Source organism: Eleginops maclovinus, chromosome 11 (genome assembly GCF_036324505.1).
Source record: "Eleginops maclovinus isolate JMC-PN-2008 ecotype Puerto Natales chromosome 11, JC_Emac_rtc_rv5, whole genome shotgun sequence".
NCBI classification, from domain to species: Eukaryota; Metazoa; Chordata; class Actinopteri; order Perciformes; family Eleginopidae; genus Eleginops; species Eleginops maclovinus.
This window is the reverse complement of record NC_086359.1, coordinates 22,265,235-22,284,399: the sequence shown is the minus strand read 5'-3', so window position 1 is coordinate 22,284,399 and position 19,165 is coordinate 22,265,235. Positions and strand designations below refer to the sequence as shown.

The 19,165-nt window shown below is 42.2% G+C and overlaps 3 protein-coding genes across 8 annotated transcripts in view; 2 read left to right on the top strand and 1 right to left on the bottom strand.

Annotated features, from left to right (window-relative positions):
- The window catches only part of LOC134872427 (transcriptional regulator ATRX-like), a 49,231-nt gene extending 42,763 nt beyond the window's left edge, over positions 1-6,468 (top strand). Inside the window, exons 29-35 of one of the 3 annotated variants that reach the window (XM_063895713.1) lie at positions 3,615-3,792; positions 4,336-4,527; positions 4,624-4,767; positions 4,885-4,950; positions 5,040-5,135; positions 5,789-5,917; positions 5,999-6,468. In XM_063895713.1, the coding sequence (XP_063751783.1) occupies positions 3,615-3,792; positions 4,336-4,527; positions 4,624-4,767; positions 4,885-4,950; positions 5,040-5,135; positions 5,789-5,917; positions 5,999-6,091 (898 nt within the window). In that variant the 3' untranslated portion in view covers positions 6,092-6,468. Of the gene's footprint in view, positions 1-2,338; positions 3,794-4,335; positions 4,528-4,623; positions 4,768-4,884; positions 4,951-5,039; positions 5,136-5,788; positions 5,918-5,998 lie in introns of those variants that run through there. The other 2 variants (XR_010166798.1, XM_063895716.1) reach the window with 2 other exon arrangements.
- A 420-nt stretch (positions 6,469-6,888) lies between these two features.
- ccdc61 (coiled-coil domain containing 61) lies at positions 6,889-12,978 on the bottom strand. 3 transcript variants are annotated; one of them, XM_063895390.1, is made up of 13 exons: positions 12,725-12,978; positions 11,258-11,415; positions 11,096-11,178; positions 10,336-10,496; positions 10,072-10,224; positions 9,780-9,987; positions 9,594-9,694; positions 9,270-9,484; positions 9,081-9,177; positions 8,805-9,002; positions 8,686-8,719; positions 8,072-8,138; positions 6,889-7,979 (listed from the first exon to the last, which is right to left on the bottom strand). In XM_063895390.1, the coding sequence occupies exons 2-13, from the start codon at positions 11,403-11,405 to the stop codon at positions 7,885-7,887; spliced, it is 1,560 nt and encodes a 519-aa protein (XP_063751460.1). In that variant the 5' UTR covers positions 11,406-11,415; positions 12,725-12,978; the 3' UTR covers positions 6,889-7,884. The 3 variants fall into 3 exon arrangements, with proteins under 3 accessions (XP_063751460.1, XP_063751461.1, XP_063751462.1); XM_063895391.1 differs by having other exon boundaries at positions 6,895-7,979; positions 9,081-9,159; XM_063895392.1 differs by having other exon boundaries at positions 6,897-7,979; positions 9,081-9,159; positions 9,612-9,694.
- On the top strand, positions 12,148-17,852 carry itpkca (inositol-trisphosphate 3-kinase Ca). 2 transcript variants are annotated; one of them, XM_063895394.1, is made up of 7 exons: positions 12,148-12,260; positions 13,886-13,985; positions 14,092-14,305; positions 15,006-15,210; positions 15,635-15,733; positions 15,817-15,888; positions 15,996-17,852. In XM_063895394.1, the coding sequence occupies exons 1-7, from the start codon at positions 12,249-12,251 to the stop codon at positions 16,200-16,202; spliced, it is 909 nt and encodes a 302-aa protein (XP_063751464.1). In that variant the 5' UTR covers positions 12,148-12,248; the 3' UTR covers positions 16,203-17,852. The 2 variants fall into 2 exon arrangements, with proteins under 2 accessions (XP_063751464.1, XP_063751463.1); XM_063895393.1 differs by having other exon boundaries at positions 15,632-15,733.
- The last annotated feature ends 1,313 nt before the right edge of the window (positions 17,853-19,165 follow it).

Sequence of the window (19,165 nt, the reverse complement as noted above, 5' to 3'; positions counted from 1 at the left end):
TCTCTGAAGCGCAGCAGGACGCCGAGTAAGGAAGGGCCAAGGGTTGGACCAGGTAACAACTGGTCATTAAGGCAGCCTTGCTGGTGATGGAAGGAGCAGTTAAAAACCACTCGGGGCTTCCGATTTCGGTGTACAAGGTGATGAGGGATATACCAGGACTCCTCTGTGCTTTCGGCCTCTTTGTCCTGCTTTGACCGAGTGGCTTCTCTCTCGGGCCGAAATGGCAGCACATCAAGCTGCCATAGTCTTTCAACACTGGTGCGCAGGTCTTGAGAGTGTAGAGGGATTAATGATGTTTGGAGACAAGTGGCTCCATCGGGCTGATGGAGGAAAGTAGCTGGTCCCTGTATAGCCCAGCCGAGCTTAGTTTTCACAGCGACAGGGCTGCCTAGGGGCCCCATCCTGACAGGAGATGTGGGAGTGATAAGCTGTGGGTTGTCTGAGCCTATCAGAAGCATAGGTTGTACACCTTTGAATGCTTTAACTGGAATATTTCCAAGGTGGGAATACTTCTGCTGTAAAACATCCATTGGGCAGGATTGTTTACCAAGGTCTAGCTCTTTAGCAGTGAAGGCATGGCTGATGTGATGTCTCACTTGAGGGCATCCTGGTGCTGACACATCAAAGGACACAGAGGCTCCCTGCAGCTCTGACACCTCCTGTCTGATAGTGCGGAGTTTGAGCGACTCATCTGCTCCGCCCAGTTGCAAGTAGTGCACTGCAGATGAGAGTATGATGGTTCTTTCGGACCCATCATCCAGGATAGCATGTGTGGATAGTGTTTTGCCTTTACTGTGGAGTTTCACTGGCACGACCTTTAACATCACTCTGCCAGAGTGGGTGACTTGATCCAAGTAGATGGCGCTGGATACTGTACTCACTGCAAGGACACTCTTATCTGTGCTGGAAACAGTCTCGTGCAGAACCTGCAGGTGTTGATCACCACAGGTAGCACATGGTTTCTTCAGAGTGCAGTTATCAGGCGGATGTGCCCTGCCAAACTTCCAGCAGCGTTTATTGTCTTTTATCCATGCTGCTATTTGTGTGGTTGTCAGCTTGCTGAGGTCATGACATGAGTTCAGGTAATGTTCTGTACTGTTGCAGAAGGGCTTGAAACGTTCCCTTTTATTGTCTTTAGGTGTCTCTCTCTTCCCGGAAGAAGATGTTGTAGAGGCAGTAATGGGCTTATCTGGGACTTGGTTAGTGCCATAATAAACAGTAGATTGAGGCAGTGTTTCCCACACATAGACTAATTCGTGGCAGGTGCGCCACAGATTCATCACCGGCCGCCACACATTGCGTTTCGTTATTATTATTTTTTTTAGCGCTATTTAAAAAATACGCATCGTATTCGTTAAGCTGTATTTCCTTTCCCTGCTCTCCCTCCGTCTCTCTCTCCCATCTAGCCCTTTCTTCAGCAGCAGGAAATCACTCTCTTTCCCAGTCGTGAAACTGATCAGTTTGGGCCGCGGAATACCATATGAGGAGGATATGGCCATCTCCATCAAGTTTGGCATCTGTGCCGCTGGCTGGGCCTGAGCGTACAGAGGCACGTTATGGTGTGTGGGCGGTGGAAAGGTATTTGGATAGCTGGTGGAGTGAGGTGGATGCACATGGGGAGCTGTGGGCTGAAACGCGTGCTGTTGGCCTGCAGCCTGAGGGGGATGCTGTGGCTGCAGAACGGGAGGCTGTCCTAGAAGATGTGAATTCATGCCGGGAATCATAGCAGGCATGTGTTGTTGGTACTGTACAGGATTTGGATGTGCCTGAGGGTAAGCAGGTTGCCAGACGGCAGGAGGAGGACTTGGCCGGGCAGTGGTATATGCCGGAGACCGTTGCTCCTGGTGCTGCTGTTGCTGTGGCAGAAGTGGATATGGTAGGCCAGCTGGAGCAGACCCAGGCCGTGGCGCCAGAGGGGAATGCGCAGGTGAGACAGGCATTTGAGGAAAGGGGACATAATGTCCTGGAGAAGCGGGAGCCAATCGGACTGGAGCATGTGTTGGACTGAGGTGTGATGCTTGTTGCTGACGAGGTGGCTGGAAAGGAGAGGCCTGTGTATTATGGGGCAATGTTTGGAACACAGCAGGTAATGACGGCACCGAGGCAGGTGATGTCGGTGGAGGCATATCCACACGGCCTTCATCAGTGATGGTTGCAGGTCGTCTGATGTCAGAAGAGAGGAGAGGCAGACTAGCGGTACGTTCTGGCATGAGCTGGGGCGCATGTGGCGTACGCCTGCCGAGTTCCATCGATGTCTGTAGTGTGCTCTGTAACATCCTGACCTGCTGCTGTACATCCCATACACACTGTTCCATACGGCGTAATCTATCCGTTTCAGGGTCTTCCCTTCCTTCAGTCCAGCGTCGTTCAGGTGTGGATGTTCGATAGTTCAACCCTGGGTGAGACCCAGTGTCACTGCGTTGTATGTCGTCTGGCAGTGCAGGTGGAACAAGCCGTCGGGGTGGATAAGCCAGAACGTAGTCCTCTAGATGTCCCGGGACCCTTTGGGGCCGGCGAGGACGAGCACCTTGACGTTCTTCTTCCTCATCGTGATGTTGTGATGTCGCCATTAGGAAAAGCTGTCAACACAATCCGGCTCGAAGGACCATTTGTGGAGGACACGGTGCGTGCAAAGTTTTGGTTGTGCTGCAGCTTGATTTCCTATCCTCTGTAAGAAGGGTCGAACGACTTGTGAGGAAGAACGGCTGTCCACAGGCAGTTCCAACTTTAACAGACTTTATCGCAGGGTGATGAACTGAACATTGATGTAGGTTTAGGGTGTTATACAGGGTGTGTTCTTTCGTGTGGGTTTGTGTGTAAATGTGTGTGAATGTGTGTGTGGTCTCTGTAACATAAAGATGAAGCAGATATCAGTAAACAGGTAATGTAGAGGGATGATACAGTTGTCATCTACATTAAGAAAAGGCACAATTGGCTGGCCTATGCCGCCCTCTATTGACCAAAGGCCGCAACAGCATAGCACCGACATATGCTATTACACGAGGCCTAACTATTATAACATAAACACATAACAAAGTACAGGAATGCACACGATTCTATATAATAACTGTAGTGTACATAATAATGCTTACATTAGCCCTGCACTTAATGGGCGTTATACATTAATACAGGCTGTGCTGCCACGTGCTCCGCATGGCAAGGCTAGCTGCTATGGCTAACTAACCTCATTTACGGAGTTAGCGGGGTAATTGCGGACATAAACTTCCTGAACACTCCACTGGACAAGACTTCATGCACTTACATTTTTCATGCACGCACACGCATGTCCACAACACACAGACTCCGCCAACACTATAACACAGTTATGCGGTTATAACACAATAGTGACAGTCTGATCGCCATCAGTCTCCTTGCTTCCACTGAACAGCAAGTGCACGTTGCGAAATTGCGCCACATGGTTGAGACCACTTGTAATTCTGGCTAGGGGTCACATGGAATAGTCCAACTAACGGGGGAGTTTTATACAACATATGTATAACCCTTTTCATTTCTTTATAAATGAAAATGTAAACAGAAATTACAAGGGCACTACATTTAAATAAGAATGTTTTAAAGTTTCTCTTCTGATTGTATTTTATTGATCTTTATTTCAGCGGCCGATTGTTTCTTATTTCAACGCGAGCCGGCTCACTTGGCATCAACCTCGTTGCTGCAAACCGGGTCATCATCTTCGACGCCTCATGGAACCCCTCTTATGACATACAGAGCATCTACAGGGTGTACCGCTTCGGTCAGCTTAAACAAGTGTTTGTGTACCGCTTCTTGGCTCAGGTAGGCTCACTGGTCTTTATTTAAATATAAAAGTTAAGGTTTTGATAAACCTGGGAGGACATTTGTTAGTTATTAACTGGTGTGACTGTATAGCAAAGTTACTGCAAAATTTAAAGAAGATTTCTGAAGGAATGCTATTCATTTTTGGTTTTGTCATTCTCCTGTTGTCTCTTCTTTTTATTTATTTCCCTCTTTTTGAAAGGTTAAAATGTCATTTATAACAAGTTTTACAAAGCATGAATTTGACTACAGCTGATAACCAAACTAACTCATTAAGGGAAGCAGTGGATGTTTTGGGGTCCAAATATTTGGCATCTTGAGTCAGATATATTTAAGGGATCATAAGGTGATCATTTCAGTGTATATGAGCAAAGAGGCACTGCTGCTACAGGTTTGTTAATGTAGTTCTTACTTTCCCCTTATTTGTGCGTCGCGTCTTTAGAAATACAGGGACGTTTCATTTTTCCCTCCCCTAAAGCTACTGTGTTTGACTACCTTTACCCCCTTCAGTCCCGTTAATGATAACGGTCATTTTATCTTCAGGGCACCATGGAGGAGAAGATCTACGATCGTCAGGTGACCAAGCAGTCTCTGTCCTATCGAGTGGTGGATCAGCAGCAGATCGAGAGGCACTTCACCCTGTTTGAACTGACTGAACTTTACACATATGAGCCGGACCTGCTGGACCACCCAAACTCTAAAAAAAGCAAAAGAAGCACCTCTGTTTTGCCAAAGGTGCCTGATTTAATTCCAGGTTCTATAATCTAAAATCATCCAGCACTGTATGACAAAGGCATGCAGTTTGAATTAGTTTTTGTGTCTGTTTCTCAGGATAAGGTCCTGACACAGCTGCTACAAACCTCTAAAGGCCACATAGTGTCTTTCCACGAGCATGAATCTCTGCTGGACCATAAACAAGAGGAGGAGCTCAGTGAGGCAGAACGCAAAGATGCGTGGGCCGAGTACGAGGCCGAGGTAAAGCTCACTGCAAACCCTCAGATATCCTGTCCTGGGCTCTGTCTAATAATGCGCTAGTTCTGCAATGTTTTACATAACAACTGTGTGCTGACTGGATGTCAAACTGTCTTCCAGTCTTCCACCCCTGCTGCCGCCATGACCCAGGACACCCTGGAAACCAAGACCAATGAACAGCTAGTGGTATGCTTAAAGATAAACAGCTTTTCTTAGAACTGTGCTGATGGTGTTTGTGCTTCATACAACACATGACATTATAACTGTCTCTGCAGGCGTTGCTGAACAAGAGCAGAGCGAATGTATCTGTGGCTTTCCTGAACATGCAGAGAATGACCTCTCAGACTGTGGAGGACTACATGTCACGAGTGGTCAGTGACTTGAACGTCTCATTAATTAATTTCCCCACCCTCCAAAAAAGTTAAGATGAAAGCAAAGATAACTAAAGCTGGGATTTATTCATAAAATAAAATCGTTTTACTAGTAAGTACTAATACAAATCGTAGGGCATGGAAAAAGCACGGATTTGGATCCACTCCTCAACCCTAGATACACCATTTCAACAAGCTTCATGAAAATGAGGACAGTCGGTGGTTGGTAATCCTGCGGACAGACAGACAAACCCAAATCATAGCCTGGTTGACGGAGGTACTTAGGGACTTAAAATGTAGAGCTACAAATAATCTATGGTCATTGATCATTTTGTATACTATTGTGGTATATAGATAGTTATCTGTCAAATATACAATTATATTTTCATATTGGAAAATCAGCAATGGTAGTAGTAGATACACTATAAACCACTTTTATGGTGTATCATCTTTGTTGTTATTTTTTTAAATTAAGATTTAGAAATAAAATGGCAAGCAAACCATTCTCACAAATGTGCTGATCACTCTCACCGATAAACATTGCTGATAGCAGGACTACACATGGCTCCCAATACCAACCTTATGCTACAGTTAAGACAGGAGAGTTCTTTTACCTTCTGTGTGTGTGTAACCATTTCTTTGCGATGTTTCAGCGGCTTCAGTATCCCCAGCTGCCGGAGGCTGAGATTAAGAACAAAGCTCAGGTTTGGAAAGTGTTTGATAAAAAGGAGCGGGAACGTAGACAGGCCTTGTATCATGACAATCTCACCCAGCAGCAAACAGTAAGTCACTTTTCATGGGAGCTCATGTGTTATATGCACCAACAGCCGTTCTCACGTTTCCATCACATTCCCCCCCCACAGCTCACACTCAGCATCCGGGCTATCCTGAACAGTCGCAGGACCCAACTGATGCAGGCGACCGCGACCACTGTTACCCAGCCTGGGCTCGCTTGAACAAGAATGTTTAATTATGTTTCAATAGGAAAGAAAATGCTCTTCTTTCGTCATTGCTCTCCCAGAGTTGAGTTATTGTTTAACACTAAAAGGTGAAGAGTGCTCTGAGCTACCTTATCATTTAAATAGCATAGTATCAGACGTTATTGAAACTTATCTCCATTACTCTCACTAGTAATGTCCATGTGCACTGACAGTTTCATTTTGTAACACTTTCAGCACTTTAACTTACACGGGATGTAATACTCAGTTGTATGAATGTATTTTATAATTTGCAAACACTAGGGCTTATTTCAGTTGAGAGGATCAGTTTGATGGTTTACCCACAGTAGATTTACTGTACATGCCTTACAATAAAACATTGTTTTGCTATTGAACTGGACAGCTGTGATTATTCCTAAATAAATGAACAAAATATTAGACAGTTTATATTTTAGTCCAGGTGTATGAATGAATATTTTTAATCTGCTAGAGGAGATGTAGGTGTCAATAGTGAGAATGTTTAGAAACTAATTTCAGCTGTGAATGCGTCCTGAAGGATTTGATCTTTACAAAATGTACATCTGAAACCGTATGCATTATTTGTTCATGTGTATGTTGAATGTCAGTCAGTGTGTGCTGCTGTCACTTATCCTTCATGACATTAACCAACAGCTATCTCCCTGCTGAGTGTTTTGGTAGAAACGGAGCAGCTGTTCAGCCACTGAGTGAGTTCCCCTGAGAGGACGGCTCCATGCCTCCATGTTTATTTGTTAATTAATGAAAGCAAGCCAGCTGCAGTGGTGAAAAGCCTTCCAGACTTCCCTCAGGCTCCACTTCACCAACTACGCAAATGGAAGTAAAAAAATAAACACAGGATATGTTTCTTATAAATTATATTTTTTGAAGGTATAAAAGACATTAGGCTGGGGGAAAATAGAGTACAAGTATTGGCAAACTTACAACAGTTCATCCAAAATTTGGCAGTTTCACTATCATAGAAAAGGAGTGTGTGTTCTCACACTTGGCATATACAGTAAGTTTTGTTCCCTTACACCAATGTTACCAAAGATGAATATGTTTTATGCTTGCATTTGGAAAGCTGGGTCTACTTTCAGTCACACAGACTACAGAATGTAACATTTGAATGCACTACGTGGATAAGAAAAAGGTTGGATCGCAGGTAATGTTGAGTTCGAGGTCTAGCAGGAAATAGAGCTAATGTAACAACATACGAAATGCAGAATTAGGCTGTAATGACATTTAACCACAAAATCAGTGCAGTGGGCAGAAGACACGTCAGGCCATTGCACGTTTAACACTATGGTTAACATGTTAAACACATTTGCACTTACTTACATTTGATTTAAAATAGCTGCTTGGATCAAATGTGTTTAGAAATGATGACACACATTTAGAGAAAACACAACAGACAACGTGGTGTGCTCTCAATCAACCAAAAAAGGAAAGAAAACATCGACAGTGAGTAAGGACAAACATAAAGTATTCAAGGACTGCCAAACTTTCACATCCATGTAACAAGTTTTGGTCAGGTGTTATAAAAAGAAAGGACAACAACTCACTCAGACATCTTTAAGTTAATTTATAAAAATGTAGTAAATAAAAAAAATTGAATTCAGTTCACAGTGATGGCTGTAGCTGTCCTGAAGTCCTGGATCTGAGCTTCTGGGTTCCAGTCTCTCACATGAGCACCGGTTAACCCGTCACTCTACCCGTTCCTCAGTATTTCACGGGAGTAGAAAAGAATAAAGACGCCCTGAGCTCCACATTGTACAGTTTTCAGATATAACATGTTAGTGTCCTGTATCCAGGTCCCTCATGTACTCCTGCAGGGCCAGCAGCCGGGCATCGATGTCCGACAGCTCAGCTCCTGTATTTATGGAGCTCTCTGGGGAGGGAAACAGAGAAGTTATTATACAATTTATTTATTTTTTAACTAATCTTATTGCAGAAAAATGTTAAAAACACTTGGACTGATACCTTTGTCTTTAGTCCTGTGGGTTGGAGTACTGCATAATTGCTTCCTGGTGGAAAGGCCTCCTCTAGACTAGAAACAGGTAAACCGCACATTAAAAGGAAGTGGCGGTATTCTGTATTTTTTGGGCAATAAATATGGAAAATCCCTAACCTATCGATGTAGACAAGGAGGTGGACTTAGCAAACAATCATTGTCTGTTTAACCAAAGCTTTAAATATGTAGCTTTTTCCTAAACGATCCATTGTTGGCAAAAATATGATCAAACATGTTCCTATGTTACCGTCTGATGAGCAAGGCACACCAGACTGCAGAATTAAACACTCACTGGTGTCCAATGTGTTCAAATGAACGGATGAAAATGCTGTTATTTAAAAAGAATGTTGCTTAAGTGCCTTTACTAAACTACTAAAGCCTTTTTAAATACGCAAACTATTTAATTTCAATTAAAATCCTCAGGAAGCACATAGGGTTGAAGATAGACACCTTGGAGTTGGACAGTGTTTAGAGTTGTTGATTTGGTCTTTTCACTGGATTTGTTGACAGTAAAACAAATACAACATATTTTACATGCAAATGATAGTGCAACTAGAGGCACATTTATAATCAGGCCACTCACCACACTGGGTCCGTTGTAGGTCTTTTTTCTTCCTCTGTAAACACAGAAAAACAGACGTTTAAAAAACCAGCAAAAACATCAGATCATTTCCAGAACCTTTCCAGATGTAATGTCTTCACCTGAACAGATTTTGGGACATTTCTTCCATATCCACTAAGGAGCTTTCAGAGGAGTTCCTGCTCCCTCTCCGCTCTATTGATAAACTCCTGCCTCTGCTACCGGCTCGGGCTGTGTGAGGATAGGCATCCCTGGAGCGTGACCGCCCCCTCTCTGGGACGTTGGGTGAGATCAGAATGTCCCTCCGTACCTTCCTCTGTCTGTAAGAACACAGGGTTACAACAGCTTTTCAGATCAAATATCATTGATAGGATGTCAAAGATGCAAAAATCACCCACTTTTTGAGCTCTGCCTCTTTCTGTCTGCGCTGTCTGTCCTGGATGTAAGCAGTTGGGTCAAAGCGTTGAACCTGGGACCCTGTAAAAGAAAGAAAAGCTAGAAATAATTAGGAAGGACAAAGATCAGAAATCTGATTTAGCCTTTTCAAAATATAGCTGAACTGCAGCATCATCAGGAGCACACAGTACCAGTGGGAGAAGCCGACGGCCTGCGTATTGAAGCACGCGGTCCCGAAGAGTCCGCTCTCCTTCCCCTATCCTCTGACCTTTGCCCTCTGTCCTCCATCCGCTCTCTGGACCCCGAGCGAGCCCTCAGTGTCCCGTACCCTGACCTCCTCTCGCAGGACAGAGAGCGATAGGCTTCCCCATCCAGTCGAGAGCTGAAGTGAACAGGAGTCACTCTCCTGCAGACACAAAGAGAGGGTGTGTGCTAAGTTAGCAGGTCCTTTCAGTCATTTATACTCTACATTGTAAGTGAATGAATAGAAGAGAGAGAAAGTAAAGATATAGTACACGCTTAGAATGTCTAACCCTCTCCGTAGTAATGCCAGTTCACTGCTGAGACTCTTGACCCGAACACGGAGAGCGCACTCTGATGCTCTCAGGCCCTCAAACTAGCCAGGACAGGGATTAAAAACATGTGAGTCACAAAAGGAAACAACATCACATCTTTTTGACTATTTTGATGCAGAGGTCCACCTGTTCCATGAGGAGGTGCTGGTCCTGGCATCTCTTGCTAGCTGAGCGTTGACTTTTGGCCCTCTCCTTCACGAGCTGCTCCTCCAGATGCCTCACCACGCCTCTGCCCCTCCTGTCCTCTCGTCCAGCCACCAAACCACCTCCACCGATCTGCAGTCGCTCCAGCACCTTAGCCATAGCCTCCTTCTCTTCTTTCACCAGAGCCAGCCTTGGAAACAGTAGCAGACATTTAAAAAAAAAAAAGAAGTCCAACATCCCTTTATCTTTGACACCAAGATGGAACGCAACCTACTCTGCTCGTAGCTGCTGGATTTCTAGTTGTGCAGCTTTGTTGATTCCATGAGAGGAGACGTTGTTGAGCTCAGCTTTCAGAGCTCGGACTTCCTTCTGCAGGGCGGCTGGGTCGGGCTTACCCACATAGGGCAGGGGTAAAGGGTAGTGTATCCTTCATGCACAAAAGAGTCAGTAAAACACGAGTTATATACTCTACTATAGTATCAAAAATGTTGAAAAAGTAAAAATATGTAGCATCACCATAAAATGTGATGACGCTCACCTGTCAAACTCTACAGTGTATATGAGGATTAGATATCTTTTGGCAGTGAGAACAGATGACTGTTGATTGCCGCGGGGACGACTAACCACTCCGGCTTTTCTGTTGCGGAGCAGCTCCAGGTCGGCATAGGTCAAGAGGTCGAGTGTAACAGAATCACTCATCTGCAGAAAAAGCTCAAGTTAACCATGCAACTGAAATAAAATTGCTCTTTTTCACCTGGACTAGTATTACCTAGGGACATCGAGACATTTCTAATAATGGCACCTGAATCTGGCATGTCCATAATGGGCCAAATTAAAATTCCACAGAAAATTACCATACAACCATACTTCCTCAAAGGTCCCGTGATAAAACAAGTACTGAGTCATACAAACATAAATAAGCTTATATAATATAATATTTATAATATCATATAGCTCATTTTCTATATAAGCGGAACATTTAAACACACGGTTCCCTGGTAGTCCTGTGGAATTCTTTCTAAATGTACCAAAATGTGCAATTGCTTCTATTTTTGTCTTTTTCTTTTGGCCTTTGTTCCTCAACATTGATGAAAGGCAGAGAGGGAATGAGACAGCTAGAGAGAACTGTACATTTTGCGCTCAAGTGGAAACATTGAACTCGAATGAATGAGTCTCGCCTCAGCTCACACAGCCTCGAGCAAATCCGAGTCTGTCCACATCTTTCTATCGACTGTGCATGCGTTTGTCCCACCGCTGCATTTTTGTACCATTCTGTATTAGGGCCCCTTCAAACATACCTTTCTAACAGCTGATTCCAACATGCTGCAGAAAATAGGGAACTGCTTGAAGTTGCCCGTTTTGCGGGTGAGGTCTTCAATGTCTGAAAAAAATGTATTCAAGAGTGTGAGTGAGAATATTTGTGCCTGTTAAATGTATAAATATATTATGCTACTACTTACATGCTGGATCAAAGTCCCCTCTCCACTGATCTGCTGTCATAGCATCAGAGATTTCAACTATCAGCAAACCCTTGTCCACCTCTATCTTCACAGAAAACTCCACTCCTCGAAATACGATATCCTCCACCACCTCAGAGCCCTCCTCCATCGCTCTGAGTCTAGGTGGGAGAAATAAATAGTTGTTAAGTATCAGGAGCTCCAGGAATCAAATAACTACCTCCTGTTTAACAGCTTGGTTATCATGTTAGTTACATTTTACAAGATTCTGTATGGTTAAGAATTGTCATGTCATAGAGCTACACACATCTGATGTCAGGGACAAACCTAAAGCCTCATTAAAACCCTGATTGGGCCAAGAAAACACATTTCAACATCTTGCTAAAAAAAACAAAAAACAGGTGGGCTTGATGTTAACTGAGGATTCAGATTACGTCTCAGCACATTTGGACAAATCTGAACCTGATTACCGGTTATTAAGGAGTTTTTGAAGGGAATCTGAATCAAACCAACTATTCATTCTTTCAAAATCAATCATAAACTGTAACATGAAGAGTTTTTGATAAGAACCCAGAAGCCACATTATGAGATTATTAGGTTGTGCAGGTATTATGTGCATGTCCTGTTTTCCGTTCATGAGATTGTACTTCACGTAGATTGAGTTGTGAATTGTCTTTGATGTAAGAACCTAGTTGTAACACCCTTAAACACAGGGTAGAACCCACTATAGAAGATGATAGAGGTCTGTTAGCTTGGAATTAGCTGTATTTACTATTTATAATTAGTTTTGTTAAACGAAACTATATTATTATTCTGGCTATTTCACTGTGTGTACAGTACGGCCCCTCTCAAAGGCTGTCTTCATCACAACACACCGCAAGGGGCGGTAGTGAGCCAAACAGCCCATTTCAAAAGGTGTCATCATTTTTATTAGAGAAAACTTCTGGTTGGTTGGGCATATCCTACGTGGAGGACTCGGCAAATGACTTGAGACATGTTTTACGAGGTACGTTGCTAATTGTGTCTCTTTTCTATTAAAGTACAATGTTGTTAGATTTCGCACTTGACTTCACTTTCTCCTGTGCGAGTGAAAGCGACACGAATGTGTGTTCATCTTTCACTGACATGCACACAAACACACGCTCGGGTAACTGCGTGTTTGGCATAGTTACTTCACAACACTTCCACTCAGTTTGAGGGTTGGCTCTAATCCACTGTTCATGGTGGGCTTTTACACTGTATGTAAAAAAACGCGACGTTATCTTCTAGTCCTTTGCTCGGGCAACGTTAACTGAACGTTAGCTAAGGTTAGCTAGCATTGAGATCATTGTCAGTTAACTTGACTCGCAGATAGTTAACCGACCTATCACTGTGCAAACCACATGCATAGTGTTATCAGTGTGTGAATGATCAGTGTGTGAATGATCAGTGTGTGAATGAACGCAACACATACAAAAACGTTAACGTTACCTTTGGTCGCAGTAATGATCCGTAATGAGGGAAGTTGTCAACACATAGCTAAACGTTAGAAAACAAAGCAGTCGGTGAGGTGGGGAAACAGCCAGGCGCTTGATGAGAGGTGACAGTACAGTTAACACTGCTGTGAAAGCACAGGCGGCACCGTGGAGACGGGAGCGGTTCAACAACCGGGAACCGTTAAATTCTTCTTCTTCAGTTTGCCCCGCCGCGTCTTCCTCTGCTGCTTCAGGGAGGCTCGCGCCCCTCTAAAGGACCGCTGCCCTCCACAGGCGGTGAACACTCACTGCCAGACGGAACAAAAGAGGAGGATGGGAAATAGTATCAGATACAGGAGCAGTATGACAATCTAAAATATAGGCCTATTACAAAATGTAACTTGTATATTAATGCAAAACGAAATACAGAAGTATTCACCCCATAATATAATGTTAATCAATGATAACAATGAAGCCTTACCATTGATGAGGAATGTAATCCAAAACACACTAATATACACTAATATAATACATACAAAATATATATGAAAATCATCAGATGTATTTATTCTCAACAGGGACAGTGCACATTATTAAACATTTGTTATACGCCAGAGTTAGCCATCAGGCTGTTTTTCATCTGTAGTGCCTGGGCAGATGTTGTATGTCACCTTATAAACACATTTTATGAACAGATAGAACAAATAATCTCTTTGTGTGGAGCTTGTAGCACTTTTTATTTTAATTATTTTTTTTAATCAAAATTATGATAGAAATTCATTATCGTTTTTTTCCCTTTACACATCAATTGACATAATTGTGTCGTCATCACATTTTAAACATCACTTCAAATCTTGAAACCCACTTCCATGTACAGATATCTGCGTGTTAGGCCTTGTGCTGTTTGGTTTTGTGTTAATAGCAGCGTTCAGTACAAAAACAAGTGCCTCCTGTAAATGTTTGATGAACCTGTTGCACAAGATCAGAGCCCACCCCGTCCTCTCTTCACTTTGTCTTGGTAAAGGGCTGTTACCACGGAGACCTTGTTCACCCATAAGGCAAAAAATGCGAGTGACTGAGTCTGAAGTCTGCTGCAGCAGCAGGGAAGTGTGACCTGGCATGAGTGTATGTGTGTGTGTTGGCTACAGAAATACTGTTTTTTGGTCTTTACATGCAGAACTCCACATGGAAGAAACATAAAAGTTGTGGGACTACATCTCTCCTCCCTATGACCCCAAAGAAACCCCAGCAGTGGCTGCAAGTTGTCGGACATGCAGGTTTGTTTGTCTGGTCTCGCTTTCCTTTTGCTTCTCAACAGGTCTTATTTTGGTTTTTTTTTTAAAATAGCCTTGGCTTGTTTTCTTTCTTGGCTTGTCTTTGCAGGGAGCTTTCATGTTGGGGATTACGGCACCCTGCTCAAGAGGTTTTGTGAGGGGGAGCAACAGTGCTACCTCAGGCTGATGGAGGACACTTTAAGGCCCTTTGTTCCAGCCTACCACGGGGTAGTGCAACGAGACGAGCAGGATTACAACATGATGGATAACTTGCTGACCCATTTCAACACGCCTGCCATCATGGACTGCAAGATGGGCAGCCGGTGAGGTTCAACGCATCATTTCTTGTCACTGAGAGAAGTTTATGGGTTTATTTTTAACAAATTTGAAGGGGACATATAGCTCCGGAAAAAATGAAGAGACCACTTGAAATGTTTCTTAAACCTTTATCTCTACATGTATGGCAGCCATTCCGGTGTCTGTTGAATTCCAACACAGAGAAAAATGTTGTCAGTAGTTTATAGAATACAAAAAACATTTAACTCAAAGACATGTCTATAATAATAAAACCAGAGAAACTGATAATGCCGAAGTGGTCTCTTACTTTTTTCCAGAGCTGTATAATGCAGCAGTAAAATACCTTATATCCTCCATTTCTATGTATTGGAAGCTGGAAAACAACATTATAAAACACACATAAATGTACTAGATTGAGCATGTTATATAAGAATTTTTTATGAGGTCCTATTTTAAAGCAACATTACTATTTTTTTAAATTTCAAAATCGGTATAAATGTTCTCTTTTCAATATTAATAATCAAACCTTATTATCCTATTCCTTTTTATCATGTGTTTTTTTTCCAAAACACATTCAGTCTACACCAGTTGTATGAAATATACTATATAAATAAACTACACATGACCTGAATTATGTGAAAGCATAATGTTCCTGTTTGGTTTTAAAAGCTTTAAATGCAGTTAATTTGCTCCAGTCTGATTTCATTGAGGCCCTGTCCTTCACAGCACGTACCTGGAGAGGGAGCTGCTGTTGGCCAGAGAGCGGCCGCAGCCCCGTAACGACATGTATGAGAAGATGGTGGCAGTGGACCCAGAGGCCCCTACGGTGCAGGAGCGAGCCCAGCAGGCAGTGCTGAAAACCAGGTACATGCAGTGGAGGGAGACGCTGAGCTCCACCACGTCTCTGGGTTTTCGTATCGAAGGATTCAAGGTAAGCTCCAAAATTCATCAAAGGCTGCTCCGTGAGGGTTTTGACTCATCTACAGCCGCGGAAAAAATTAAGAGACCACTTCAGCACTATCATTTTCTGTTATATTATTATTTATTGGTATGTCTTTTCATTTAAACGTTTTTTTATTTTATTGTATTCTATAAACTACTGACAATTTTTCTCTGTGTTGCAATCCAACAGACACTGGAATGGCTGCCATACATGTAGAGATAAAGATTTAAGGAAAATGTAGAGTGGTCTCTTAATTTTTTTCCGGAGCTGTATATAGCGAATATATTATGTTAAACTGATATACAACAAAGCAGCAATTAATGTCTGAATTCATAGTTAAACGGTTCACTGTTCTGGATTAAGGTTTTTAGGTTTTGCATTATAATGCTGTGACCTATTTCCTGTGCAGAAGTCAAATGAAGAATGTCACACAAACTTCAAAAGGACCAAAAGCAGGGAGCAAGTGATGACAGCTTTCACCAACTTTGTTGAGTCGAATACACACATTGTGGTGAGTGTGACCTTCACTGACCTTCAGTTACGCCATCATATGTTCTCCTTCCTCTCTTTTAAACCTTGTTTCCTTCCCTTCAGTGGGGCTATCTGAGACGGTTGAAAGAACTGCGGCAGGTCTTGGAGGAGTCCGTCTTCTTCAGAACACATGAGGTTGGACATTTAGACCTTCTTTTTATTTACTGGTGGAACACGCTTTGTCTGATAGTAAATCCCTGGCCCAAAGGTGGATCTTTCCCCTAACAGCTGTATCCCTGCAGGTCGTGGGCAGTTCCTTACTGTTCCTTCATGACTGGAAAGGCAGAACAGGAGTCTGGATGATTGACTTTGGAAAGACAGCGGTATTGCCAGCACACCTCACCTTGGACCACCGCACTCCGTGGGTGGAGGGCAATCGAGAAGATGGCTACCTGTGGGGTCTGGACAACCTCATAGATATCCTGTCCAACATGCTGCCACTGACCTGAATACTTAAAATGTGGACATTTACTCTTAATCTTTCCTTTAAGACTCACAATGGAAGTGAGTGAATGCCGATGGACTTCTGGACTCTGAAATGGTTTGACAGAATTATGGGATTAACTATATTGGGAAACGCATTATGAGGGTTATGGATTATGATATCAACACATTTTGCAAAATTTGCTCTTAAATAAATTATTTCCTGCATTTAGGCTACAGCATTGGTCAAAAGGTAATTGGTGATCCATGGAATCTCAACCTGAGCCTCTTAAAGTTTGACCACTGATTGAATAGACATAAACTAGCCTCCACTGATCTGCCACTCACAATGAGCTTACCCTGTGAGAGCCACACTTAATCTAAATTTCCAGCCTCAGCACAACCAACCCAAATGTCTCGAGGTAACCTGCTCATTATTTCAGGAAAAACATGGCACAAGCAGTTCTAGGAAAAATATATGGCTGCTCCCTCTGCCTTGACATTATAAGCAATTTAAAAGTCACACTTTGTCAAAAAATGGTGCTAAAACGTTCAAAGTGGGGCATTATTTTTCTGCTTTTCTTTAAGTCATTTGTTTGCATATTATCATCATTTGTTTTAAACATTACATTTAGAAATGAAACACTTTGCTTTGTAGCTTTAATGGATATCAAATGAAGTCATGTGGCAGTTAATGCAATCAAACTCCACATACCGTTAATATGATTATTAGGGTGTTTCTTGTGGTCTAACATTACCAGACCTTTGCACATAGTGAATGATGGGGTTAATAATTAGATTTTTACATTTATTTCATCTATATTCTCTTTTTCTTGCCCTTTACTTATTAGGGGCCAATAATTTAAAATATCTCTAAAACTATTAGAGAAATGTAGCTTTTTTATTAACAGATGTTCATGGCAGCCTTAAGATAATTCCTCATGACTTTTCTGTCTTCCACTTCAAGGCCACCACAAGGTTGATGTTTCAGTGAAGCGTCTCTTCAACTACTAGATTGTCATGAGGCAGCACCATCAACAACACACAATTGTTGTTTGCCCAGTATTCAATATTTACAAAACTGGCGCCTCAGCTTTCCTGTTTACTGCAACTTAGTACATGCTAGCCTGGTAAAATGTTAGCATTATAGCTTTAGCATTAAGCTAAAAGAACATTGTTCCTACCTACAGTCTCAAAGAGCCGATAGAAAGAAGCACTAGTAGAATCAACATTACATTTGTTATCAGCCCACTGGGTACTATCACACTATTTATACTTTTATCTTTTTAGAGACAAGTGACTAGTTAATGCTATAATAACCTTTTGTGAGTAGTTGGTTGTCAATGTCAGACAGAGTTTTTAAAATGGTATAAAACTCCCTCATGTGTCCTTCCTGCAGCTGACTGATTGACGGGTTGGATTTGCACCTTTCTCTCTTCAGTGTGAGGCGACACATGCAAACCTGCTGTTTTTATCCTCTTTACAAGTATAAACTTTGTACTGTTTTGTATAAGTTAATATATCAAGATCAAGCAGATGGCAGTTGATCTGTCAAAACAAAACAAAATGTTTGATTCATTGCAGATTGATGTGAAATTAACCATTGGCTAAAAATATCACACTCTATTAAAGCACTGTAGTACTGTATTAAAATAAACAACTTAAGTAAAGTAAAACCTATTTATATTATTGTTACTTGCATGTTAACATTGGTTTGGAGTACTTGAAAAGGAGTTGTACACTGAAAAACTGAAACGTTGACTTTAATTAAATGGATACTGTAAGTGAACTAGGTTAGTTGAAAGCAATAATTTTAAGTTGAACCTACTCCTTGTTATTGAAACTTAATATTAGTACATTCAGTGTAGAATACAATGTCAAATAACCATTCTGTATATAGTGAAAGATTTTAAGCTCATTTGTTTATTATTGCCAATTTTTAGTACGACATTGATGAATTTATTTATTTGTACTGACGTAATAACTGTCACAAAAATACCCTTTTAAAGAGATATATTTCAGTACTCTAAACAGAACATGACCTGCAGAGTTCAACACCTGATGCAATGCTGAGTGGAGAGATGAAGGCAGATGTGTTTCTGTCTCCACACCTGGGCCTCTCTATCAGCCATCAGACAGCAGGCAGAGGGAACCCCTGCCCTCAGCCGAGGCACCAGACGAGATTAAAGGCATGAGCAGACAGAGAAACTGAAAGTCATGCTCAACCTCATCCTCCCACACAGTCTGCTGCAACAACAAAAAGCCCCCTTGCACAAAGGCACCTCAGTGGTGAAGACTCTGCTCTTGTAATTAAGTCAGTTTCAAATGTATCCTGTTTCTGGCCACATGACACACTGTTGAATACAAGGGAAGAATTAAGATTCAAATCAGGTCCTGCAATCAGTGATTATAGGGCCAAATATATAAAGCTAACCCTGGGTCACTTGTTGCTCTGAAGTTAAATTGGGTGCGATGAAGACTCGGAAAAAGAGAAGTAGTTGCTTCAAAATGAAGAAAAGAGGGCTCCAATCAGGGTGTGCTCAAAGACAGAGGGGTGGGCAGTGTGGTGATGTCAGTGTGTGACAGATGAAACATCAGACAGCCTCTCGGTTTGCACAAACAACTCAAGAGTCTTCCTCTGGCTGGTCATTGTGCAGCCGATCACAGCGGAGCGGCAACGCTCAGGGAACGCGCACTGCTGCCTACGAGAACAGGTACTATCATTATTTTCTTTAAACTTTAAAACTTGAACTTGATCTGTGTGTGGATAAATATAAGCTGCTACTGATTTAGCCTGAATTAAGTGTTTTCTTAATAAAGAACACTGTGGCATGTGTGTTTTTTGTTAGATTTTTATGGTTGAAAATATTATGTACTGATAAAGGTAATAAAATATTTACATTGTATTAGAAATTAGTCAGATTTTTGTGGTTAACGTATTTTGTATTAAAGGGGGAAAATAAAGTATATACAGATTTGCCAAAAATTG

Excerpts from the sequence above, each read along its gene's own strand:
- itpkca (XM_063895393.1), top strand. Across the intron at positions 13,986-14,091 it reads GCAAGTTGTCGGACATGCAG|GGAGCTTTCATGTTGGGGAT; the intron begins GTTTGTTTGTCT and ends TTGTCTTTGCAG. Across the intron at positions 15,211-15,631 it reads TTCGTATCGAAGGATTCAAG|AAGTCAAATGAAGAATGTCA; the intron begins GTAAGCTCCAAA and ends TTTCCTGTGCAG.
- ccdc61 (XM_063895390.1), bottom strand. The coding sequence starts at position 11,405 with ATGGAGGAGGGCTCTGAGGTGGTGGAGGATATCGTATTTCGAGGAGTG. Across the intron at positions 9,695-9,779 it reads AGCACCTCCTCATGGAACAG|TTTGAGGGCCTGAGAGCATC; the intron begins GTGGACCTCTGC and ends TGTCCTGGCTAG. Across the intron at positions 9,178-9,269 it reads GCCGTCGGCTTCTCCCACTG|CTTTTCTTTCTTTTACAGGG; the intron begins GTACTGTGTGCT and ends AATTATTTCTAG.